This window comes from Sturnus vulgaris, chromosome 19, assembly GCF_052056855.1.
Source record: "Sturnus vulgaris isolate bStuVul1 chromosome 19, bStuVul1.hap1, whole genome shotgun sequence".
Taxonomy (NCBI): Eukaryota; Metazoa; Chordata; class Aves; order Passeriformes; family Sturnidae; genus Sturnus; species Sturnus vulgaris.
Window position 1 is genome coordinate 899,153 of NC_142261.1, and position 21,140 is coordinate 920,292.

Here is a 21,140-nt window from a genome sequence, read left to right on the forward strand (position 1 = left end):
AGTCTGGGGGTTCTGGGAACAGGGAACAGCCCCTGCAGTGCCCCTGCCACGGCACTGGGATCCCAGGGTCACTGCAGGGTGGGCAAACTGGGCAGGCTCTGTGAGAAACTGGGATGGAAACGAAATTAATGGCATGTTTCACAGCAGGGCTTCCAGGTACAGAGAAAGCTGTGCACAGCACTGGCAGGCAGAGCTCAGCAGATGTGTGCTCACATGTCAGAGATTCCACCAAAATTGTTTTCAGGAGAGAGTGTGTCTGATGGTAAAACAACAGGAAAATCTAAACTTACTCAGAAAATAAATCTCCTTTTGTTCCAGCTCTTCTGCTTTTCTCAGAGGGCTCTGACAGGGCCTGATTCCCACAAGTCAGAGTCTGGGGGAGCTTTTTCCAGGAAGCCTGTCCCCAGTGACACACAGCCATCACTTACACCTCTGCTGTTCTGTGATATGCAGAACGCAGCAATGCTTCTGCAAGGAAGTTCGTGCAGCTCTGTGATCACTGCCCCATTCCTGTGCTCCTGATCTACAGCATCCACAGCTCTGCTCTGTGCACACCCAGGCTCCATCCCACACGGGATTTCCTGGGAGGTGAGGATGGATATGGGTGGATATGGATGGATATGGATGGATAATGGAGTGTGGGAGCAGCAGCCTCTGTTCCCAGCACCCAGAGCAGCATTGGCTGCAGGTCCTGCATTGCTCAAACATCCCCCTGTCGAATTCCTCTGCTGGGAATTTCTGTGTGCCAAGGGCTGCTCTGAGGTGCTCCTTGTTGGATGGCCCGTGGGGAAAGGGTTCCCAGCCATGTCTGTGGGAATTATTCCCTTTATCCACAGATCCCACGGGGCCAGCACAGGGTGGGAGAGGAGAAGGATTCGTGTGCAGCTCAGGATACAGCCTGGGAATGTCAGCACCAAGCTGTGAAAGAAACAGAATTTTTAAAAACCGTATTGAGCAAGGCTACTGCTTTGTTTGGGGATTTTTAATGCTCCCCTCTGTGACAGCAGAGCTGTTTCAGGCAGTTTGACCCCCGTGATGCTGGCTCTGCTGCACATCCCACCCAATATTTACTCTGCTGAGCTGCATTGCCAGAGTCTCGTTGGCATCCTTGCTTTGAAATGATATCCCAGAGCTTTCCTTTTGTCCCTGGAAATCCTGACATCATATCCCATAGTCTGCCCCTGCAGAGCTCCAAAACCCCCTGCAGGCACCCAACCTCTGCATGAGGCTTGCCAGTGAGGGCTGAGAAGCCAGAGAGCCTTCCTGCTGACCCCGTGTGTGAAATCCTGACTGGCTTTGGCTCATTTGGCCTCCCCAGCCTGTGCACTGAGTGATCAGAGCCGGGATCTGCTGCTCCTCGGGGCAGATTCCAGCTCTGCTCCCTGCCAGGTCTCCTGTGAGGATCTGCCTGTCCCTCCTGTGATGGTGCCTGGCAGCCTGCTGGGGGAAAGCCAAGGAGAAATCCTCCCCAAATATGTTTATTTGTTTGTTTGTTTGCTTTTAAGAGCAAACTGAGTTGATTATCAGCTCAAGCAGCCTGTCTAGAGCCCGAAATCAAGGATGCATACCCAGCTTGGTGGAGTTACAGTTTGGGGGCTGTAAATTAATTAGCAATTTCTCTGAAGAACCACAGCCTGACAACTCTGAGGCTTCCTGGGTGTGACTTTGATGAGCAGGGAAGGTACATGACAGCTCCCTGGGATGCTGGGAGCCTCCTTAGCACTGCAAACCACCCAGACACCAAAGGACGGCTCCCCAGAAGGATGCTGACACAATTCCTAAATGTTACACATCAAAGGGACTTTGTCATCTTAAACCTGAGACAAATTAAATTTACATTGCCTCTACAGGGAGGGAAAAAGAGAACTGCCATGGGAGGGCTTTGCCTCCCCAGCTGTCAGGGTGTGAGCAGAGCCAGTGCAGCCTGCTGCCTGTGCTGGTCCCATCCCAGTGCTGAGCTCTGCACTGTGCCTGAGTGCTGTTTGCTACAGAAACCAGGCTAAAAATCAACTTCTGCTGGGTGAAATCATTGTTGGAGCCCTGAAATCCTGGGGTAGAAATCGAGCAGCAGAGCTGACATAAATAACATAATAACATAAATAACAGTGAGCCCCAAAAAGGAGGCAGCAGCCCTCCCCAGGACCTTGCTCCTGCATTTGTTGTGTTTGCCATGTTTTACCTGTCAGAGCTGTTACCTGTTGTTGTGTTTGCCATGTTTTACCTGTTTAACAGGGAGCTGTTATTGTATTTGCCATGTTCTACCTGCCAGGAGCTGTTGCTGTATTTGCCATGTTTTACCTGTTTCACAGGGAGCTGTTACCTGTTGTGTTTGCCATGTTTTACCTGTCAGAGCTGTTACCTGTTGTTGTATTTGCCATGTTTTACCTGTAGGGAACTGTTACCTGTTGTATTTGCCATGTTTTGCCTGTTTCACAGGGAGCTGTTACCTGTTGTGTTTGCCATGTTTTACCTGTTTCACAGGGAGCTGTTGTTGTGTTTGCCATGTTTTACCTGTAGGGAGCTGTTACCTGTTGTATTTGCCATGTTTTGCCTGTTTCACAGGGAGCTGTTACCTGTTGTTAGCTGGCTCAGCAGCCTGACCTCAGCTCTGAGCTGGGGCTGGACACTGCACACACACAAACAAATCCAAGATTTCAGTTTGGAGCCATTCCAGGTGAGCCACACGTGACAGACAAAGGCAAGGAGAAGGGACACAAGAGGCAAATGTGGTTTTCTCTCCCTGGGAGTGAGATGATTTATTTCCTGGCTCTTTTCATCACTTAAAGATGTGGAATTGCAATCACAGGCAGTGCCCACAGTTGGGATTGTCTGTGTGTCCTGCACACACCTGAGAAACAGGGAATTACCAGCCTGGGCAGCAGAGCCATGGGCAGGCACAGTGTCCCTCCTGCATTTCCCTGCTGGGATTCATTTCTTTCCTCCTTGAGCTTTTTGCTGCACATCACAGGCTGTGTAATGGGAAACCTCTCACTGCTGGTCATCCTCTAACGATCCCCCTTTTCCTTTGTACCACCTGCCTCTCCTTTTGCTCCTTCTCTCCCTATTTACTGTGCTCAGCACTGTCTTACATCTTCAGCTGCTCCTCCCCTCCTCCAGCCTCAGTGATAGATTCTGTCTACACCGAGATGAAAGTTCGTTAGGAAGAATATAAAACAGCTTAAAGCTTTGCAAAAGTTGTCTGAGATTAAATATAATTAGATATTTTTTCCTGGCTGCCTTGTGTGTGACAGTAGGAGTGGCAGACAGTCTCTGATTATCCCATGTGGTTTTTTTTTTTTTTCCCTACAGCACAATGCAGCCATTGGCTGTTCTCTGTTTTTTTTAACTGGAAAATTGTGATTGCTGGGCTCTGTGTGTACTTGGGGTTTTGTTTCACTGCTTGTCCTTGCCACGTCTGCTCCCTCCATTGATTGTGTCCCAGTGAGGAGGAGGGAGAGCGTGGCTGGAGGTGTCACCCCCATCACATGGAGGCAAAATTATTCAAGGAATCACAGGCTGAGGAAGGAAGGGTGAGAAATATATTCAAGCATTGATTCTGCCACCCACTCCTTTCTAAACAGTGGTTTGCAATCACATTTTACCATAAAAAAAAAAAAAATTCCATTTTCCCGTCTCCAGCAGCTGTGTGGAAGAATGGGAGTCAGCAGGTGGATCTGTCCAGAGAAATGTGAATTTGGGTTTCTGTGGATGCTCCTGTGTCAGCACATCTGACCCTGCAGCTCTCATGCCTGTACTGAGCAAAAAGGGAAGCTGATTAAGCAGCAAGTGCTTTAATGAAATGTGATTCATTTGCTTATATCCCCCCTCCTCTCTCCCATTCCCAAAGACTTCAGATTTCATTCTGCATGATGAAAGGTGCCCACATTAAACCAAATACTTAACCTTGAAGTTCATGTCAGTCTTTTCGCATTTGCTCAGTCAGGTTTCACCATCATTTCTCATACTTGCAGTATTTCAACCCGTACTTTCAACTCTTCTGTTTATATTAAAGGTCTCACAAATTAATTTGGGTTATTTCTGGCCACTGCTGCTTTATTCCTTTGGACACAGAAGAATTGCAGCTGATTTTTCAATAATTTTTTCCAGTGCACACTAAAGAATGTGGAAACAACAGGGGAAATAAGGAAATCAGAATGATATTTTATATATTTCAAGCTGTTTGCAAGCTGAGAACTGACAATAACGTAGTGCAGGTGAGGAAATCTGCTTTGGAGCAATTCTGGTTTCTCTCTGCAGCACCTTGTATCTTGCCCCAGCAGCTGCTCCTAAAACTTGTACTTCAGCTGCCATAATCTTATCATTAAAGGTGGATTTAGGTTTTGAGAGCTGATGAACAAACCCTTTTTTCCTTGCAGCCAGGGGCTGCAGATGACTCTGCACTTCAGGTGCAAGCTCAGCTTTACTCCAGCTCAGAATTAATCCCCAAAAATCGAGGGCTGGTGCCCCGGACCTGCAGCAGCTCCTGGGGGAGATGCAGCTCTTGGTTCTTTTGTTCAGCTGCTGCCTCCTGACTCCTCAAATCCCTTCTCTGCCACTGGTTTTGTTTCCTGCCCTTGCAGTGGTAACAGGAGGGGAAAAAAGCTGAGCTTGACCACATCCATGAGAATGTCAAGCATTTAGACTTTATTGGTTTAGAAGCTTACTAAATTTAAACAGAAGCATTAACATGGCCTTAGGCTCTCTTGACAGTTATAAACTCTTCCTTGGGGGGATTTCTGTAATGCTTTCTAATCAGCTTAAGGAGTTAATTAAACAGCTGTCACTTAGCTGCTTAATTCTGAGACTTGATGCTAAATAAGATTTGAAATTAGTTATGCATGACTGAAGCACGGATTCTGTGATATGAGCAAGATGGCTGCTGGCTGAACAGGAGGCAAATCTGGCTCTTTTTTAGCTAAATAATGACAAGATTCAAGGTGGGACCCTGGATTAATGCTCTACACGCTGATTAATGGAAAATAGATGGAAAAGAAGAAACTAGAGGATGTTAAGGAATGGCAAAGGGGAGGGATTTTCAGGAAGCTGTTCAGTCTTGTTTGTGGCACGCTCTGGATTTGAGCAGATTTCAGGGATCCATTTATTCTCTCCCTGACTGCAGTCTGTACAGAACCCAAAAGCCAAAATACTTATTGAAACCCAAGAGGAACAGTCTTGATTTTTTTTTGAAATGAGATCTTTAGCCTGCAAAGAGATATTCCACTGCTCCAATGAAGAATGTCTCTGGAGATCTGCTGTGCCCCTAGAGCAGGAATCACAGTGCCACGGGGAGCTTTTCATCTCCTTTTCCTTGTGTTTTGTGGTAGGACAAGCACTCCTCCTCCTCCTGAAGGGTGTGGTGGGAATGATGCAGGGGAGCAGCAGCAGTGCATGTTATTGGTAGTTAAGGCAGTGAGTTAAATTTAGGTGGTAAATGTGGTTTGGATTCAGGGGCTGAGGAACATTTCCAGACAGGCTCAGCCCAAGGTCCCAAGGAGCCATGAGGCTCAGAAAGGAGCCCTGGACTGACACTGGAGCTTGGGTGCAGCTGGGCCAGAGCTAAGCAGGAATCAGTCATGCATTTATTTCTTTCTAAAGTTATAACTATATCCATACACACACAAACACTGGGAAATCTGTGTGTGCACATCACTGGGGGCAGGAACAGAAATTCAGAACGATTTATAAAGATATTGTTGAAGTCCTTTTTTTTTTTCACCCTAGGAAAGGTAAGGCAAAAGATGTCTGAAGGGAAATTAAATTTCAGGGAAGCTACCTATTAAAATTGAAAAAAACTAATAGGTATTCACTTCTGCATTTCAACTTAAATTGATGCTTACTGTGTACATCTTCTGAATATGTTTCTGCTGGAGGGCTTAATATGCTCAGTTATTTAATATGAATCTCTTCAATAAGCAAAGAACTCTCACTCCACCATCTACTTTAAAGTATTACTATTTATTTACCGTGGTAGCAATTTCAGAATAAAGATTACCTGGTCTTCCATTTCTAATACATGAAGAGACATATTTTTCTCTGATTATTTCATTTTATTATTGGAGGGGCTCAGTGTAAGTGAATTTTAGAGATATGCTGTGTTAATAGTTAGAGAAAGTTCAGCATCTTTTTAATAGCTGCTGAGGGAATCAACTTCTAACAGTGACACTTTTGGCTGGAGCTTTGCAAAAGCATAACTGCTCCCATCCTGAGGTGTCCTGGCATCTTATCTCCTGTAATCTATGTTAGTTATAGATAAAGAACATAATATTTCTTCAGGAGATCCCTTTCCCACTCAAGCAGCAAAAAGCAACAGTTTCAAATTAGTGACTATTTAGATTTATAGCTTTTACATGCCCAGCTCTGAGCTGTAAATCTCAGTGTAACTAAATGAGTATCCTGTTCATTTCCTCAAAACGAATTTTCACCTGCTTTCACCAGGGGATGTTCAGCCCTTGCTGAACCATTAAACAAACACCTGAAGGAGCATTTCTCTGTGCCCTGCTCGGGGAGTTGGTGTCAGTGTGGTTCTTTCCTCTCTGCTTAGGGGTGAGGTGCAAACCAGGTACCAGAGAAATCATCCTGTGAGTGCTTGAGTCCTTCCATGGGGAGGAGCAGTGATGTGTGTGAGCAGAGCTCACAGCTCAGGGATTCCAGGGCACGACAGGGCAGTGCCAGCCCAGAGAGAGCCCAGTGCCAGCCCAGTGCCAGCCCAGTGTCACCCCAGTGTCACCCCAGTGCAATCTCTGATTTCAGCTAGAGGAAGGTGTATTTGCTCTCTTCCCCCCTGCTGCTGAGTGCTGTGTTATTTACATCCATGTTTTTATTTCCAGCTGGGGTGATTTATTTCCAGCTGGGGTGGGCACAGGGCTGCCAGGCTGCAGCCTCCCACAGGGGCTCTGGGCAGGACGTGCCCAAATTCCCAGGGATCAGATGTGCAGGAGAGCAGGCCAGGGGCAGTGGAGCAGCAGCATTCCCATCCAGAGGCAGGAACAGCTGGATTGGGATGCACTCTGTGCTCAGAATATTCAGAATAACTGGAAAACTCCGAGACTCAAATTCATGGAGCTTTTGAGAATCATTCTCAGTTACTGGCTCTTAGCAGGGGAAATTCCATTTGCCTTTGGTAAGCAGAGCTCATTAATCACATTGTTTCAAAGGCTTGCTTATTAAAGTTCCCTTTGCTTTATACAATAATTGTGAGGGTCACAGTAATGGAGCAGGGGGAGGGAGCAGCTCTTTGCAGCTCAGGATGAGCTGTGAGCAGCTTGGTTGGTGCTGTGGCCCCCAGCAATGCCAGTGAAATGAATTCCATGCCCAAGTGCTGGCAAACCCACGAACACCAGGAGCAGCCCCTGATCCTGGAATTACGGCACGGGTTCTGCACTGAGAACAAACGTGTGCTCAAGACAGACCTGGCTGTACAGGCAGGTATTGTCACCCTTGTGTGAATTATAATTTCAAAATTTCTGAAGGGCTTTTGTGCTGAAGGAGGGAGAGGATTTTCTTCTCAAGCTCTCTTCTTGTGAAATCCTCTTTCTCCCCTCCCTAAAGATCATGGAGAGGATGGGGCAACCTTAGCAAAGCAGCTGTCAAGTGACCAAGAAGGGTTTTTTTTTTTTTCTTTCTTTAAATATTGCTTTGAGTCTGAATAAAATATGTCTGTTTCTTTAAGTAAGAGGAAAAGGTCTTTTTGATGTGAATACTTTAGAGGAGAAAAATCTCAGCTTCTCACCTTTAGCTCAAGAGGCAGTAGGAGCAGTCATCATCTTCTGGAACCTTGGCTCCAATCTCCCACTTTCTTGTCTTCCAGGAGTAAAATCAGGTCAATCTCCGAGCTCATAGTGGGAGCTATTTAGATAATGAGAATTTAGCACTTGGGGGGCTTTGGGAGCCTTTATTGCACAAGACCCAGCTGAAATCAAGAGCCTCTTGTTCTACAGGATGGTCCCAGTTCTGAAAGCTCAGAGACCTTTCCAGAAATGAGCAGGATTTGCAGTTAGGGCTGGGAGGACTGGGGCAGCAATTTGTGCTCAGAGTGTCCTGGCAGAGATCAGCGATTCTGTGGTGCCAGACAGAGGTGGCACCCGGTGACAAAGAGCTTAGTCCAGTGCTCTTCAGACAATCAGAACTCAGCACCTTTCAGTAAGAAGTGGAACAGGAGGAATGTGCTCTGCAGTAGGCACTGGGTTGGTTTGAAGAGCCCAGGCCCTCTCAGCATCCCTCCTCTGTGAGAGAGAGGCTGGGCTTGCACAAACCTCTTGAAAAGGTAAAGCAGGAGCTGTGGGGAAGGGCTTGCCCACCAAGAGCCAGGAGAAATCCTGGAGAACTCCAGAAGGTCTGAGCAACAGTTCTGCTGCACTTGGAACAGCTCTTGCCATAGCCACGAGGAATTAAAGTAAAGCTGAATCTCGGTGGTACTAATGAATTAACAGCAATATATATCTCTCTCTATATATATCTATATATGTATCTATATATCTATATCTGTATGAAGTGGCCTTTTGTTTTGTTTCCTGTTAGGAAGCAGAGATCCTGAACACAGCTGTTCTCACTGGGAAAACTGTGGCTGTCCCTGTCAAGGTGGTGTCTGTGGAAGATGATGGCACTGTGACAGATCTTGTGGAGTCTGTGGAATGCAGCTCATCAGATGAAGATGTCATTAAGGTAGGATCTGCAGAACAGTGCTGCTCTCTAATGGAACCAGTTCTTTCCTTTTCCTAATGCTCTCCTGCTGGAAGATTTATTATTGCTTTTATTGCTGGTGTAGCTTTGCTTCAGTGAAGCAGCAAACCGAACACAACATCACAATTTTCCATCCTGCCCATCAAACCCTGGGGGTTTTCTGGCCCTTCCCACCTGGGGAGGATTTCCAGAGCTGACCCTGCCTTTGCAGCCCCATGGGCTGTGCAGGTGCAGGGATGTTGGTGCTGCTCTTTGCTGTGGCTCAGGGTGGAGCTGAGAGCTCCCAGCACTGCCTTTAAATTCCTTTTTGTTCCTGGCATGGGAGGGGCGGACTGGAGCCTCAAGGTGATCAGTAATACCAAATATTTATATTAGCACTGAAGTCTTGTAAGGAACCCTGCACATTTCCATCTGCTCAGCAGTGCTGGTGGTGGCAGGTAAGGAACAGAGGATTCCAGCAGGTCACACACAGCAGCTTTTATCATTTCACAAACTCCTCTGTGGCTGTCACTTCAGAAGAGGAAACAAGAGATGCAGCTATAAATATTTACCTGATTAGCCACCATATTTTCTGATTAAATGTGTCTTTCTGGCTGTATTATTAGAAACCTTTGGGGTTTTTTTCCTTCTTTTGGGTCTGGAAATCTTCCAGATAAAGTGAATTGTTGGATTTAATTTATATTTAAAAGCAGAAGGAAAATATTTGTCCTTATGTTGTGGGAGTTAATGGGCTAAGTCCTTACTAACTTACTCATCTTCTATTTAATTTTTTTTTGGTGAATTGGAAAAAAAAATATTTTGAAAGCAAATAGTATCATTTGGAAGACATGTAAAAAATCAGTTTTGCTTTCTGAACTTTCAGTCACTGCCTGTTAGTGGATATATAGCACTCAGTGCTGTGTGTTGGGTATTACTCACATCAACACAGCATTAGTGGTGGTGTTAATGACAGCCCCGTGTCACAGCAGGCTGTCCCCATCAGGGATCAGGGTGTTCTGGGCTCCTGCAGCAGCACAGAGCTTTCTGCTGAGCTCAAATGAGTCGCCAGTTTAAAGTGAGCTCTTAATTGAAAATGTGTCTGGAGTTTCCAGTTTACCTGCTCTGGTTCAGAGCAAGCCTTGTTCACAGGCATCTAATGAAGATAAAGAAATATAATTACTGGGCAGCCTTCAGCATGCAGCAGTAATTAGAGTTTCTGTTCTCTGGGCATTAGAGCAGGGAATAGAAAATGGAAGAAAAATCTGCTTAAGATACCCATTGAAAAACAAAGATTAAGATTACATTTCTTTGGGTCTCTGCTGTTGCTGTTTTTCAATGCATCTGCCAAGTAGCATCTAACAGATTGATTATGTCTTCATGGCTTAGCTTTTATTCCTGGCTTTTTGGTGTTGATTAATGATGAGGTTAAGCCCATTTTCCTTGCAGAATGAGGAGACCTCATTCTTCTTTTCGTTTCAGGGTCCACATTTATTACTCACTTCTTTCATCCGAGATTTCAAAGAACTTTAACAAGCTGGTCCAAACTCTGCACTGACTCATTTTGTGCCAAACTGCACCTACCTGAACTTGGTTGAATATGTCAGAGCAGAATTTAGTCCATTGAAACAGTATTTTTATTGACAAATGATTGTCAGAAATTATTTGATCCAGCATGACAGAATAACCACACCAAAAACTGGAGGGGTGTTATAGACTCTGTTTCACTAGTGAGGACTGTGAGACACAGGGAATTTAAAGTGTAAAGTTCAGAGTACTGTGAGGTACTGAATATTTGTAGACAGTAAAACACTTACTGAACTAATGGGGGGAAAAAAAAAGAGCTATTTTGAGCAGACTTTGTTTTTGCTGAGTTATTAGTGAGGAATAAACTCTCAAGATGAATTTAATCAAGAGTGAGGAGAGAAGAAAAATCAGCTTCTTTTAATCTTTCATTTTGAAAATACATTTCTGTTTCCAAATGGCCATTTCTTTTTCAAGTCTCAACAAAGCCTGGAAGTTTCCAAAGCAAATGTTTTGCTGCTGGCACAGGGAGTGCAAGGGGGGTTGTTGTTGGTGGTGCTGCCACCCTTTGCACAGCCTGAAACCCTGCAGGGTGCCCAGCGTGGCCTCCTGCTCAGAATTCCCATTTCACACAATCACAGAATAACAGAGTAACACAATCACACACAATCACACACAATCACAGAATAACACAATCACACACAATCACAGAATAACACAATCACAGAATAACACAATCACACACAATCACAGAATAAAACAATCACAGAATAACACAATCACACACAATCACAGAATAAAACAATCACAGAGTAACACAATCACACACAATCACAGAATAAAACAATCACACACAATCACAGAATAAAACAATCACACACAATCACAGAATAACAGAATAACACAATCACACACAATCACAGAATAACACAGTCACAGAATAACACAATCACACACAATCACAGAATAAAACAATCACAGAATAACACAATCACACACAATCACACACAATCACAGAATAACAGTCACAGAATGACACAATCACACACAATCACAGAATGACACAATCACACACAATCACAGAATAACACAGACACAGAATAACACAATCAAACACAATCACACACTAACACAATTACACACAATCACACAATAACACAATCACACAATCATTGGCTTGGAAGAGACCTCCAAGGTCATTGAGTTCGACCCAATCCAAACACGTCAATAGCCCATGGCCCAAGTGCCAAAATCACACCTGGGTACACCCAGACACACCTGGGCACACCTGGGCACACCCAGACACACTCAGGCACTGGGTCTGTGTGAGTGTCAGAGTGCTCACCCCTGCTTTCCCCATGGGATTAATCAGGGAGAAGATCTGGAGAGGGGGAAGGATCTTGCCCTGAAGAGCCAGCCCTTGTTTGAGAAGCAGTGATCTGTTACACTGGCTAACCAGGACGTGCAATATTTTATATACATTATATGGAACAGCACAGATCAATCTGTGCCTTGAGGGTTCAGTGAAGATCAAGTTCATGCCATGATTTTCCATCCTATAATGGGATTTCTCCTACCAGCTAAGCTGCCTTATTCCATCCCCCAAAAATTTTGATCTGTCTTGGAAACAATCTTGATCTAAGTCAGCAAATGTATGTTTTTATTTTCTGTGATGTCTAAACATTTCATTTTGATAGAAAATGATGAAATCATGTCCTGTCATTTCAACTCAGTTTCAGTATTCCCGACATCAGAATCCATCTGACCTTTTCACCTTAGGATGGAGCAACTTCAAAAATGAAAATGCTTTTTGTGCTCTGCTTTAGGGATCAGGATGCAGGAGAAACTCAGAGAAATGCACTGTCAAAACTGAGAGTTGTAATAATAACTGTAGAGTTCAGTTCATGGGCTGCTGGTGTTGGTTGTAAAGGGAGAAGGCACAATTTTAATTTCTGCTATGAAAAACAGACGTGGCAAAGATGAATTCTCAATGTGGAGCCAATACAACAGACTTGCATCTCCCAGGAACTGTCTGAAACTCACCTAAAGCTGTTGAAGTTCCTGGCTTTGTCTCTTTCATATTCTGCCAATTCATCATTGTGATGTGAATCCTGAGAAGTAACGAGGTTTCTGTGGTGTTATTTGCCTTTTTGTAATCATCCATCCTGAAAACCCCACTGGGGCTGCCACACTCACTGCTGCCTGCACTTCCTTTATGTTTTTGAAAGGCTATAAGCTTATAAGATAAAAAACTTCTGTGTAACTGAAAAAAAAAATCCGAATAATTTCTGAATTGAGGCTTCTTCCAAATTCTACAGAAGATACCAAGGAATCTGGGGGTTTTTGTGCTTCATGGGAATAAAAAATATGTGTTCTTGTAGAGCCAGGGATAATAATCTCTTCCTGTGGGTATTTCTCTTCCTTTATAGGGAGGAATATATCTATATCCATAAAAAGAATGAGGCAAAATCTAAGGAATATCGGAACAGTAATGGCAAGGGGGATCCCAGGGAGCAAATGCAATCATTTGCTGACCCCAGAAGGGGCTGAGGAATGTCCCCAGTGTGCTGCAGCGCTGCTGAGCTGCACTTCTGAGACTGTTCAAAGCTCACACATCCCTGCCTCTGCTGCCCAGGAGTGCAGCTGAGTCAAAATGAGTGAAATCCTTTTTTTTTCGGTTTGTTTTTTTTTTTTTTTGGTGGATGAGCTGTGTGCCTGCTCAGCTCCCTGCTCTCTGACTGGGCTCGTTTGGGATGCTCCAAATGAGTGACTGGAGCAGGAATCAGCAGCAGGGCTGAGTGTGGCCAGGAATTTCTCATTGTTTGTGTTGGTCCGAATGACACCAAGGCTTTGCACGGGCATTCCCTTGCTGCCACATCATTTTCCTGACCCCGTTCCCATCCCTGGCAAAGGCTGGTGCCATCCCTGTGCCCGTGCATCCCCTCAGGAAGGAGGGTGGAGGTTTTCCAGCTATTTCTGAGTGTCACATCTGTGCAGTGGGACACTCCCTGTGGCAATGTCCAGATCCCCTGGACTTGCCAAGGCCGTGCAGGGGTTTTTAGCTGTGCTCCAGCCCCAGCTCTTTGCACGTTGAGCCCTGGCTGTGGGAAGTGCTCCATCATGTCTGTGAGAGGAGATTTTTGGTTGATCTCTGCAGAAAGGGAGGAAGGAGCAGAGCATGCAGAGGGAAATGAGTTCCCTGCTCCCTGGGCTGAGGCAGCAGAGCAGCACTGGCAGCAGGGATGTGACCCTGCTAGAAACCAGAGCTAAACTGGGCTCAGATCGTTCCCTAAAACCCGTCTCCAGAACAGGAGCTGGTGTTAAGGATTATAAATTGCCATTCTCCCTCTTCAGAAGTCTCAGTGTGTTCAGCAGTTCCAGTGCCACTCTTCCTGGTATTTATTGATGGCTCCTGGTGCCAGCTCTGAGCCATCCTCCAGCCCCTGGCACAGAGCCCTGTGCTGCTTTGTCACCACCCAGTAAAAAGTCACACAGTGCCATTTAATGACTGTCTGCTCAGCCCAATTCAGGACTTTTCACAGCCACTAAATTACTGAGATATCATTTGCAGGACTATTAGGTGTGGAAGGGGTTGGTCTTGCTAAAATAAAATTACACGTGGCAAGGTATTTTCAGCTGATTTAAATGTGCTCAAATGCAAGGGCTGTGTCAGGATTTGCTGAGGGGGAGGCTCATGCTCTGGAGTTGATAGAGGGATGCTGCTCAGAGCTGAAGTGTCCTGAACATCACCTGTGGAACACTTGCAGGGTTCCTGGAGCTCTCAGAGGCACTGGGATGAACAGGGGGTGGTTCTGGACATCATTTATGCAGGGACACGAGAGGCTGCATGAGCTGGGAGGGCTGGGCTTGAAAGGACATCATGAACCTGAATTCTCAGTGCTGTCCTGCTCTGCCTTGCTCTAATGGAGGAAGGGATCATGCTCTGGTGTTAAAGCTGGGATGGGATTTTAGGCATTGCAGATTCTAAGAAGGGCTCAGCCTGCACACAGCCTGTGCCACTCGGTTTCCATTTCTCCCTTAACGAGGCTGGATAACAATTGCATTTCCCCGTGGATGGCTGCTGAGGGGCTGCACTGAGCTGTGATGGTGGCTCTGGCATGTGCTGTCAGCTGTGACATGGCTGTGCCATTGTGGGCCCTGGCACACATTTATTCGATCTGTCTCAGCAGAGTCACACACAAAAGGTGCATAATGGTGCTGAATTGCCTTGGCAGATAAAGAGCATTAATGCTAAATCCCTGAAGAATGCTTTGAGACATAAAATGCAATGTATAAGCATCGTCATTAGGGCTGTTAATAACATACATAACCCTAGCTAGGACAGAGCACAGACTCTCCAGAAATCTCTCCTGTTAAATTTCACTTAATCACAGCCCATCCAAAATTCTGTCATGATAAAACATCAGTAGCTGAGTAGGAAGGATTTAAAAATATTTTCAGATTCCTTATATAACAGAGTCCGTGCAGGTCAGTTGACTGAAGAAGATTTCTTCTCTTTTGTTCACTGTCTGCACCATTTTGCATTCCTTTTAGGATGGCGACTTTTGGCTACCCATGTACTTTTTCTCTTTGCAGTTATAAAAAAATAATTGTGCAGTACTTAAAGATTTCAACCAGTCAAACTCATGTGAAAAGTGCTCGAGGTGCCAGAATACCAGGAGTGCAGCTGATGACCAGAAATGATTATCTGTGATGATATTAATTAACAATTCTGGTGTTTTACACGTGTCACAGGCTCTGGTCTCCTGCCTTTTCTGACACTGGCTGCTGGATTTCTTTGCAGGACACACCAGTGCCTTTGGTTTTCCCCATCAGCTGCCCACAGAAATGCTGAGCAATTCCCCTGGTTCAGCCTTGGTTTGCAGCACTGTCCTGTTTAACTGGTTATTGGATGATAAGCCTGATTTCTGAATCAATTTAGGCATTCAAATCCAATTAATTTAATTGCAAATTAGAAACCTAAGCACCTACAAAAAGTGGCTTTAATGGCTCTTCAATTTTAACTAAAAGTGTAACTGTGTATTTAGAGCAGGTGGGTATTATACAAAGCTGATATTTTCTCCCAGCTTAAATAATCTGTTCCGTATAATAACTATTAAAAAATAATGTGATTATTTGCAAGCAGGTAATTATTTTGCAGCTGTAAAGGGGTTTTGTTTGAGTAAATTTAGGGCATCTCCTTTACACTTGGGGATTTGAGTGCCCTCAGCAATTTCTTTGAGCTTTTGTGGGCATGTGAAAAGCTGTTGTAGCGTTTGAGGTTTTGTGCAGACCTGGAGCTGATACCAGAATGAAATCTATGAATATGACGTTCCATTACATGCTCCATTTCATCCCAGTAAAAGGCAGAGAGGGAGAAGTGAAAGTTCTGTAATGAAGGGAAGTATCCTTTGCCCTGCTGAGGAGGCTTCTAAAGGCACAGTGGATGGTACTAAAGTGTATTTTATGCATTGTCTGCGAGCATTATATTAATTGCACTTGGCTGTCACTAAAAGAAAAAGTCAGTCTCACTTGCACCCACACATACAAGTTCTGTTAATGGCTGCATCTCATTTCTGCCTCTGAAAATCCAAATGTAACCCAGTGTAGTTAATGGGATTGCTGTGCACTTGATGGGATGAGGAGAAGAGGGAGCAGTTCCTGGCTGGGATGTGTTTGTGTCTGAGCTCAGCTCTGGCTGTCACGGGCTGGGTCTGTCTGGCATCAGCTCCACTCCCAAAGCAAACATCAGCCACAGCCAATTGTGTTGTTCCAGTGCCACAGCCATGAGCCAGCCCCTGCTTCCTTGAGGGTTCTTCACACATTCTGACGATGCTGAGCTGAGTTTCGAGCTTGTAACAAATCTTGAAAGGCAGAGTTTCCCCGGGGCTCAGAATCCCACGGTGAGGATTTCACAGGGCCCTGCAGATGGAGGAGCCCCTCTGGCAGCAGTGTGTGCTCTGTGCTAATTTTGGGAGACACCTTGACAAGCAGATTTCCAAATGGTGCCCTTTGTTCCCAGGTTAGACAATGTGTGTGTCTAATCTCATCTGGAGCTCTCTCCTCCCTGAGCACATCCAGCTGGACAGCATTCACTGATACTCATTTCTTTGAGGCTGTCTGGGTGTGATTAACCTCATCCTGCATCTTTGGTACCAGAGCTGACAGTGATCATCTGATCTCCAGCAAGGCTAATTACTGACAAGAGCTTCCTTCACAGCCTGCTTGGTTGTTTTGTTGCTGTTGAGTGGATAAAATGAGACACTGAGCATCATAAAGTGTGCTCAGCTCAGGAAAACTGCAGAAAAGGAATTACTGGGGGAGAGGAAGGAGTAGGATGGTCCCAGAATCTCATTTTCTGAGGGAGGACTTCCTTCCCTGAACAGCACAAGAAGCAGTGAGGGGAGAGCTGGGGCAGTGCTGGTGGAGCCCAGAGTGTTCTGGAGCCAGTCCCAGTTTGGCCAGTGTGTGCTGGCCTGGGTTTTAATGAGTTAATCACAGAAGCACGGTGAGGCCATCCCTCAGCCAGGCTTTTCTGGAGATTTTCTGGGTGTTTTCCTGAGCCCAGCCTGGCCCTTCAGTCAGGAGCTGCCCCTGCAGAGCCCAGTGCAGTTCCCTGGAACAGCCTGGTGTGGTTCCTGTGTCCTTCACAGCAGGACAGGGACAGGGACAGGGACAGGACCAGAGTGTCCCTGAGATGGAACTCTGAAATATTCCATGCTCCCTAAAGAGAGGAAATAAGGAAAAACCTTGCTGAAAACAACCTGATTGTGTCTGCATGGGTATCATGGCAAAACAGAGGCAAACTGCTGAGCTCGGTTTTATATTTTTTTATATAAAATGAATGCCAGCTTCCCATGGAATGGACCCAGCACCAGGATCTCCCAATGTCTCATTGTCTGCTCCACTAAAACTGACCTAGCCCAGGGCTCTTGGGGGCTTACATCAAGTCTTTCATTTGTTAGGGGCATATTTTATCCTTTCACGTGAAATGCAGCCTGAAATACAGAAAAGAGCAGTTCCTAATTAAACTCCTGCCTAAATCCATTATGGCTTCTGAAGCCATTGAGACAGGGAGATGAAAAGAACTTTAATGATCCCAATATGTAAATAGAGATGTAAAAGTTTGTTTGGAGGAATGAAGGTTAGAGGCCAGATAGGAAACCAAACATAAAGCCTCTTGGTAGAAATTGAATCACTGCATTAGTTATCATGGATTTTCATAAAAATAAAGTAATAATGCACATTCAAGTTTCAGTTCGTAAATACAAAGTGACAGCCTCTGAGTAACTCACTGAAATTATATTGTAGACCTAAAAAAGAATAATAGAGGAAATTGAGAAAGCATAAGAAAGAGTTGTAATAGAATTGGGCATTGGTATAAATACAAATCATGAAAGGGAGATTGATTTAGTGAATGATATGAAACTCAGAAACTGGAGGTGTTAAAAAGATCATCTGCTCATCTGATACAGAATGCCTAAGGCTGCACAACTTTTAGCTGAAACAGCCAGATCTGCTTAAGGTAGATAAACTTGAAAATTGTGTGAGGAGTTATGTATTGCAAGGGAGCTTGCTTCTGCAGGACACAGTTGCTGTATTAAGAAAATTACCTTTTCTCATAAATGAAGTCCCAAGTTTTACAAGGAGCTGTGGGAATAAGGAATTGCTGGAACCCAAAAAGCCTGAACAGTGCCATGCCATGCCAGGCAGCAGTGGGCATTTGGAAAAAAGCTTTCCTGGGGAAAGGAGTTGTCCAGGCCATTCTCTGGATGGATTTTTGTCCACAGCAGGAGGTGGGGCAGCCTCAGATTCCGTGTGAGTGGTGTCTCCATCACACTTGGACCATTAGGTGTCCAGAATTTGCCTAAGCTTTAAGTAGGAGTTTTCTGGAAAAGATCCAGCCACTGAGTGCACAGACCCACACCTGCTCACTCCTGCAGCTTCCACACCCTGGTGTCCTCACATGAAATCCAGCTTCATATGAAATCCAACTTCATGTGAAATCCAGCTTCACATGAAATCCAGCCTCACATGAAATCCAGCTTCACATGAAATCCAGCCTTACATCAAATTCAGCTTCACATGAAATTCAGCTTCACATGAAATCCAGCCTCACATGAAATCCAACTTCATGTGAAATCCAGCTTTACATCAAATCCAGCCTTACATCAAATTCAGCTTCACATGAAATCCAGCCTCACATGAAATCCAGCCTCACATGAAATCCAGCCTCACATGAAATCCAGCCTTACATCAAATTCAGCTTCACATCAAATCCAGCCTCACATGAAACCCAGCTTCACGTGAAATCCACCTTGACATCCAATCCAGCTTCACTGGGGCTCCTCGATGAGCCATGAGATTTTGTTATTGGCATCATCAGTTCCTGAGCACAGAACCTGCAGGATGTGTCGATACAACAGGGTGGGTTGTGTTCAGATGGAGCCTCTTTATAGCCTGGTATTCTTTTCTCTTGGTTGTTTGGAGATAGTTCAGATATCAAGTTTCAGGACTCACCTCAATTTCCCAGTAAATAGATCTGTGCTATGAGTGCTTGTCAGGATGGAAGGAGTGTGAAAGCGTTTGGAAGATCAAAGCAGCACAGCTCCCATCAGAGTCAATAGGGAACAAGCAGCTAAAATCTTACAAAATGCTTTCAAATTATCCTCCACCTTCCATTCCCTATCCCTGCTGAAACCAGCTCCTGAAATGCTTTATTGAATGTGTCCCTGCTGTCATTTCTGTGAGAGGAAAAGGCAGCTTGGAGGAGCTGTGGGCTCAGGTTGGCAGCAGCATCCTCTGCTCTGCCCTGGCTGCCCTGCTGTGGGGGCACAGCTGGCCTTTGTCATTTGGTTATGGGGACAAAAGCTGATGTTTCTCTGCTCTACATTGACCTTGGGCATGTTCTGAGAGCTCTCTGTGCTCTGGGGCTGTCAGACCCAATCCCCCAGAGCCCCAGTGCTGTGTCTGGGCTGTTCTGCACAGGCAGGGCTTGGCTCTGTCTCTTTGAGCACATTTTTATGGGGACAGCACCTGCAGCACCTCCCAGCAGCACTGAGCTCAGTGCCCATCAGAGCCCGTGCTCTGACACGAGCAGCCATGAATAAAACATTAATAAACAGAGCACAGAAAACACCTTTCATGAGGTCAGATGGCAGAGATGAAATAGAAACTGCATCTCTTCAGTCCTCACCTGGACTTCTTCTCATTCCACAAGTGTGGGCTTGTTTAATAATTTTTTTCTCGACTGTGTGAGAGGAAATGTTTGTGGCCTGCCTTTCCTATTTATGCTAAATGTAGCTATTTTCATGGCTTGGCTGATTATTCTCCAACGTCACAGTAATGAGACTTCATTTCTCATCCCACATAGCATTTGCAGATAACATTCCCCAGCATTTTGTGGCCATGGGAAAGCTTTGTAAACAGTTAATTCCTTCCCTCCCACAATGAGGATAATGATATCTGTACTATAGAAATAGGTATTGGTATGAAAAGGTGCACACAGAGACACACATTCATGTCATGAGCACTGAGCCCTCACCATGATGTGCTTTACAAAGTGTTGTCAGGAGGTTTTTGGGTTTTTTTTTGCAAAATGCTGAAATGCTGTTAGATAATGGGAATAGTTCAAATATAAAATGTTCATCAGCAGCACCATTGTTGTTATAATTTTACTTGACTGTGTGATGACAGAGACACAGAAGTGAAGCAGTATTGATCCACAGTGATTGCACTGCTCCTAAACCAGGCTTTTGTTTAGCTGTCTGAGGAAAACAGGGTGCCTTTTCTTCCATCTCTTCAATGTGTTTTTTTCCCTTGAATCTTGTTGATTTAATGAAATGTGATCAATTTTTCAGGCAGTGGTTTGTCTTGCACGTCAGAATGCTTCACAGCTAATGCTATAAATACGGGTGAGAATAATATCTTTAGCATTTTCTAAAAAGGAAAGAAGGAAGTTGGGAGCAATATTTACTTTGAGCACTGCAAACTTATCTAACTGCACACCAGCAGCAGGAATTGCTTTCCTTCAGGTGATCAGGAAGGGGCTGAGCAGAATGTGCTGTGTCCTGTCTGCCAGCTCACAGGAGCTGTGAGGGGAGGATTTCACAGGGCTCTGTTCTGCCTCTCTTACTGTGCAAAACGTTTCCCAGTACAACAGGAGCTGCTTTTGCTTTTGTGATCAATATTGAATCTGAGGGACAAAGATGAAATACTTGTGTCCTTTTTTTACCCAGAAAACCTGCATTTCTTGTAGATGGCATGCATGGAGTACACACAGGGAAAGTTGTGCATCCCACATCTCACTATATGCACAGTATATATATTCACTATATAGCATATATCTTATCTATCTCACTATGAGGTGTAAAAAGCTCTGGAATTTCCCAGCTGAGATGAAAGGAAGAACGTTTCCAGCTATGGAAAACATTCTTAAGAGTCATTTGTCTAAGCAGATGTTAAATGTTCCTGCAGTTGTTAATTATCATCTTCCAGTCCCCAGTGGTCCCTGGAGTTGGAGTTTCTGCTCAGATCCTCTCTACATCAAATCTTTTTCTCCACTGATGTCACCAGGCCAATCTTCCCCATCCTGCACTTAATTGTTTCTATCCAGCTTTATCCTTTGCCCTTACCTCTCTTCAATCTCATCTATTTATCTCAGATAGTTTTCTACACTATGGAGATCATTTTGAATTCTGAGCTTGTTCTCCAGAGAACTTCTAACCCCTCCCAGCTTGGCATCATCTGCAAATTTAATGAAATTAATTAAATGAAAATTAAATGAAAGGCTCGCATTGACTTCAAGGGGCATTGGAGTGAACCCAAACTGTCTTACATCTTTCAGAAGTGGTTCAAGTGAAATACACTTATTGCTTCACAGGCCATTTTTGTAAGGGAAAAAGACAGATGCATGTTGAATAATTCAGGGTGCTCGTTGCTGACTGAGAGAGATTTAACTA

At 44.8% G+C, this 21,140-nt stretch overlaps 1 protein-coding gene across 1 annotated transcript in view; it reads left to right on the top strand.

Moving 5' to 3' along the window:
- Positions 1 to 21,140, top strand: part of TMEM132D (transmembrane protein 132D) — a 196,019-nt gene that overhangs the window by 153,766 nt on the left and 21,113 nt on the right. Inside the window, exon 5 of the mRNA XM_014887575.2 lies at positions 8,518 to 8,661. Within this exon, the coding sequence (XP_014743061.2) occupies positions 8,518 to 8,661 (144 nt within the window). The remainder of the gene's footprint in view (positions 1 to 8,517; positions 8,662 to 21,140) is intronic.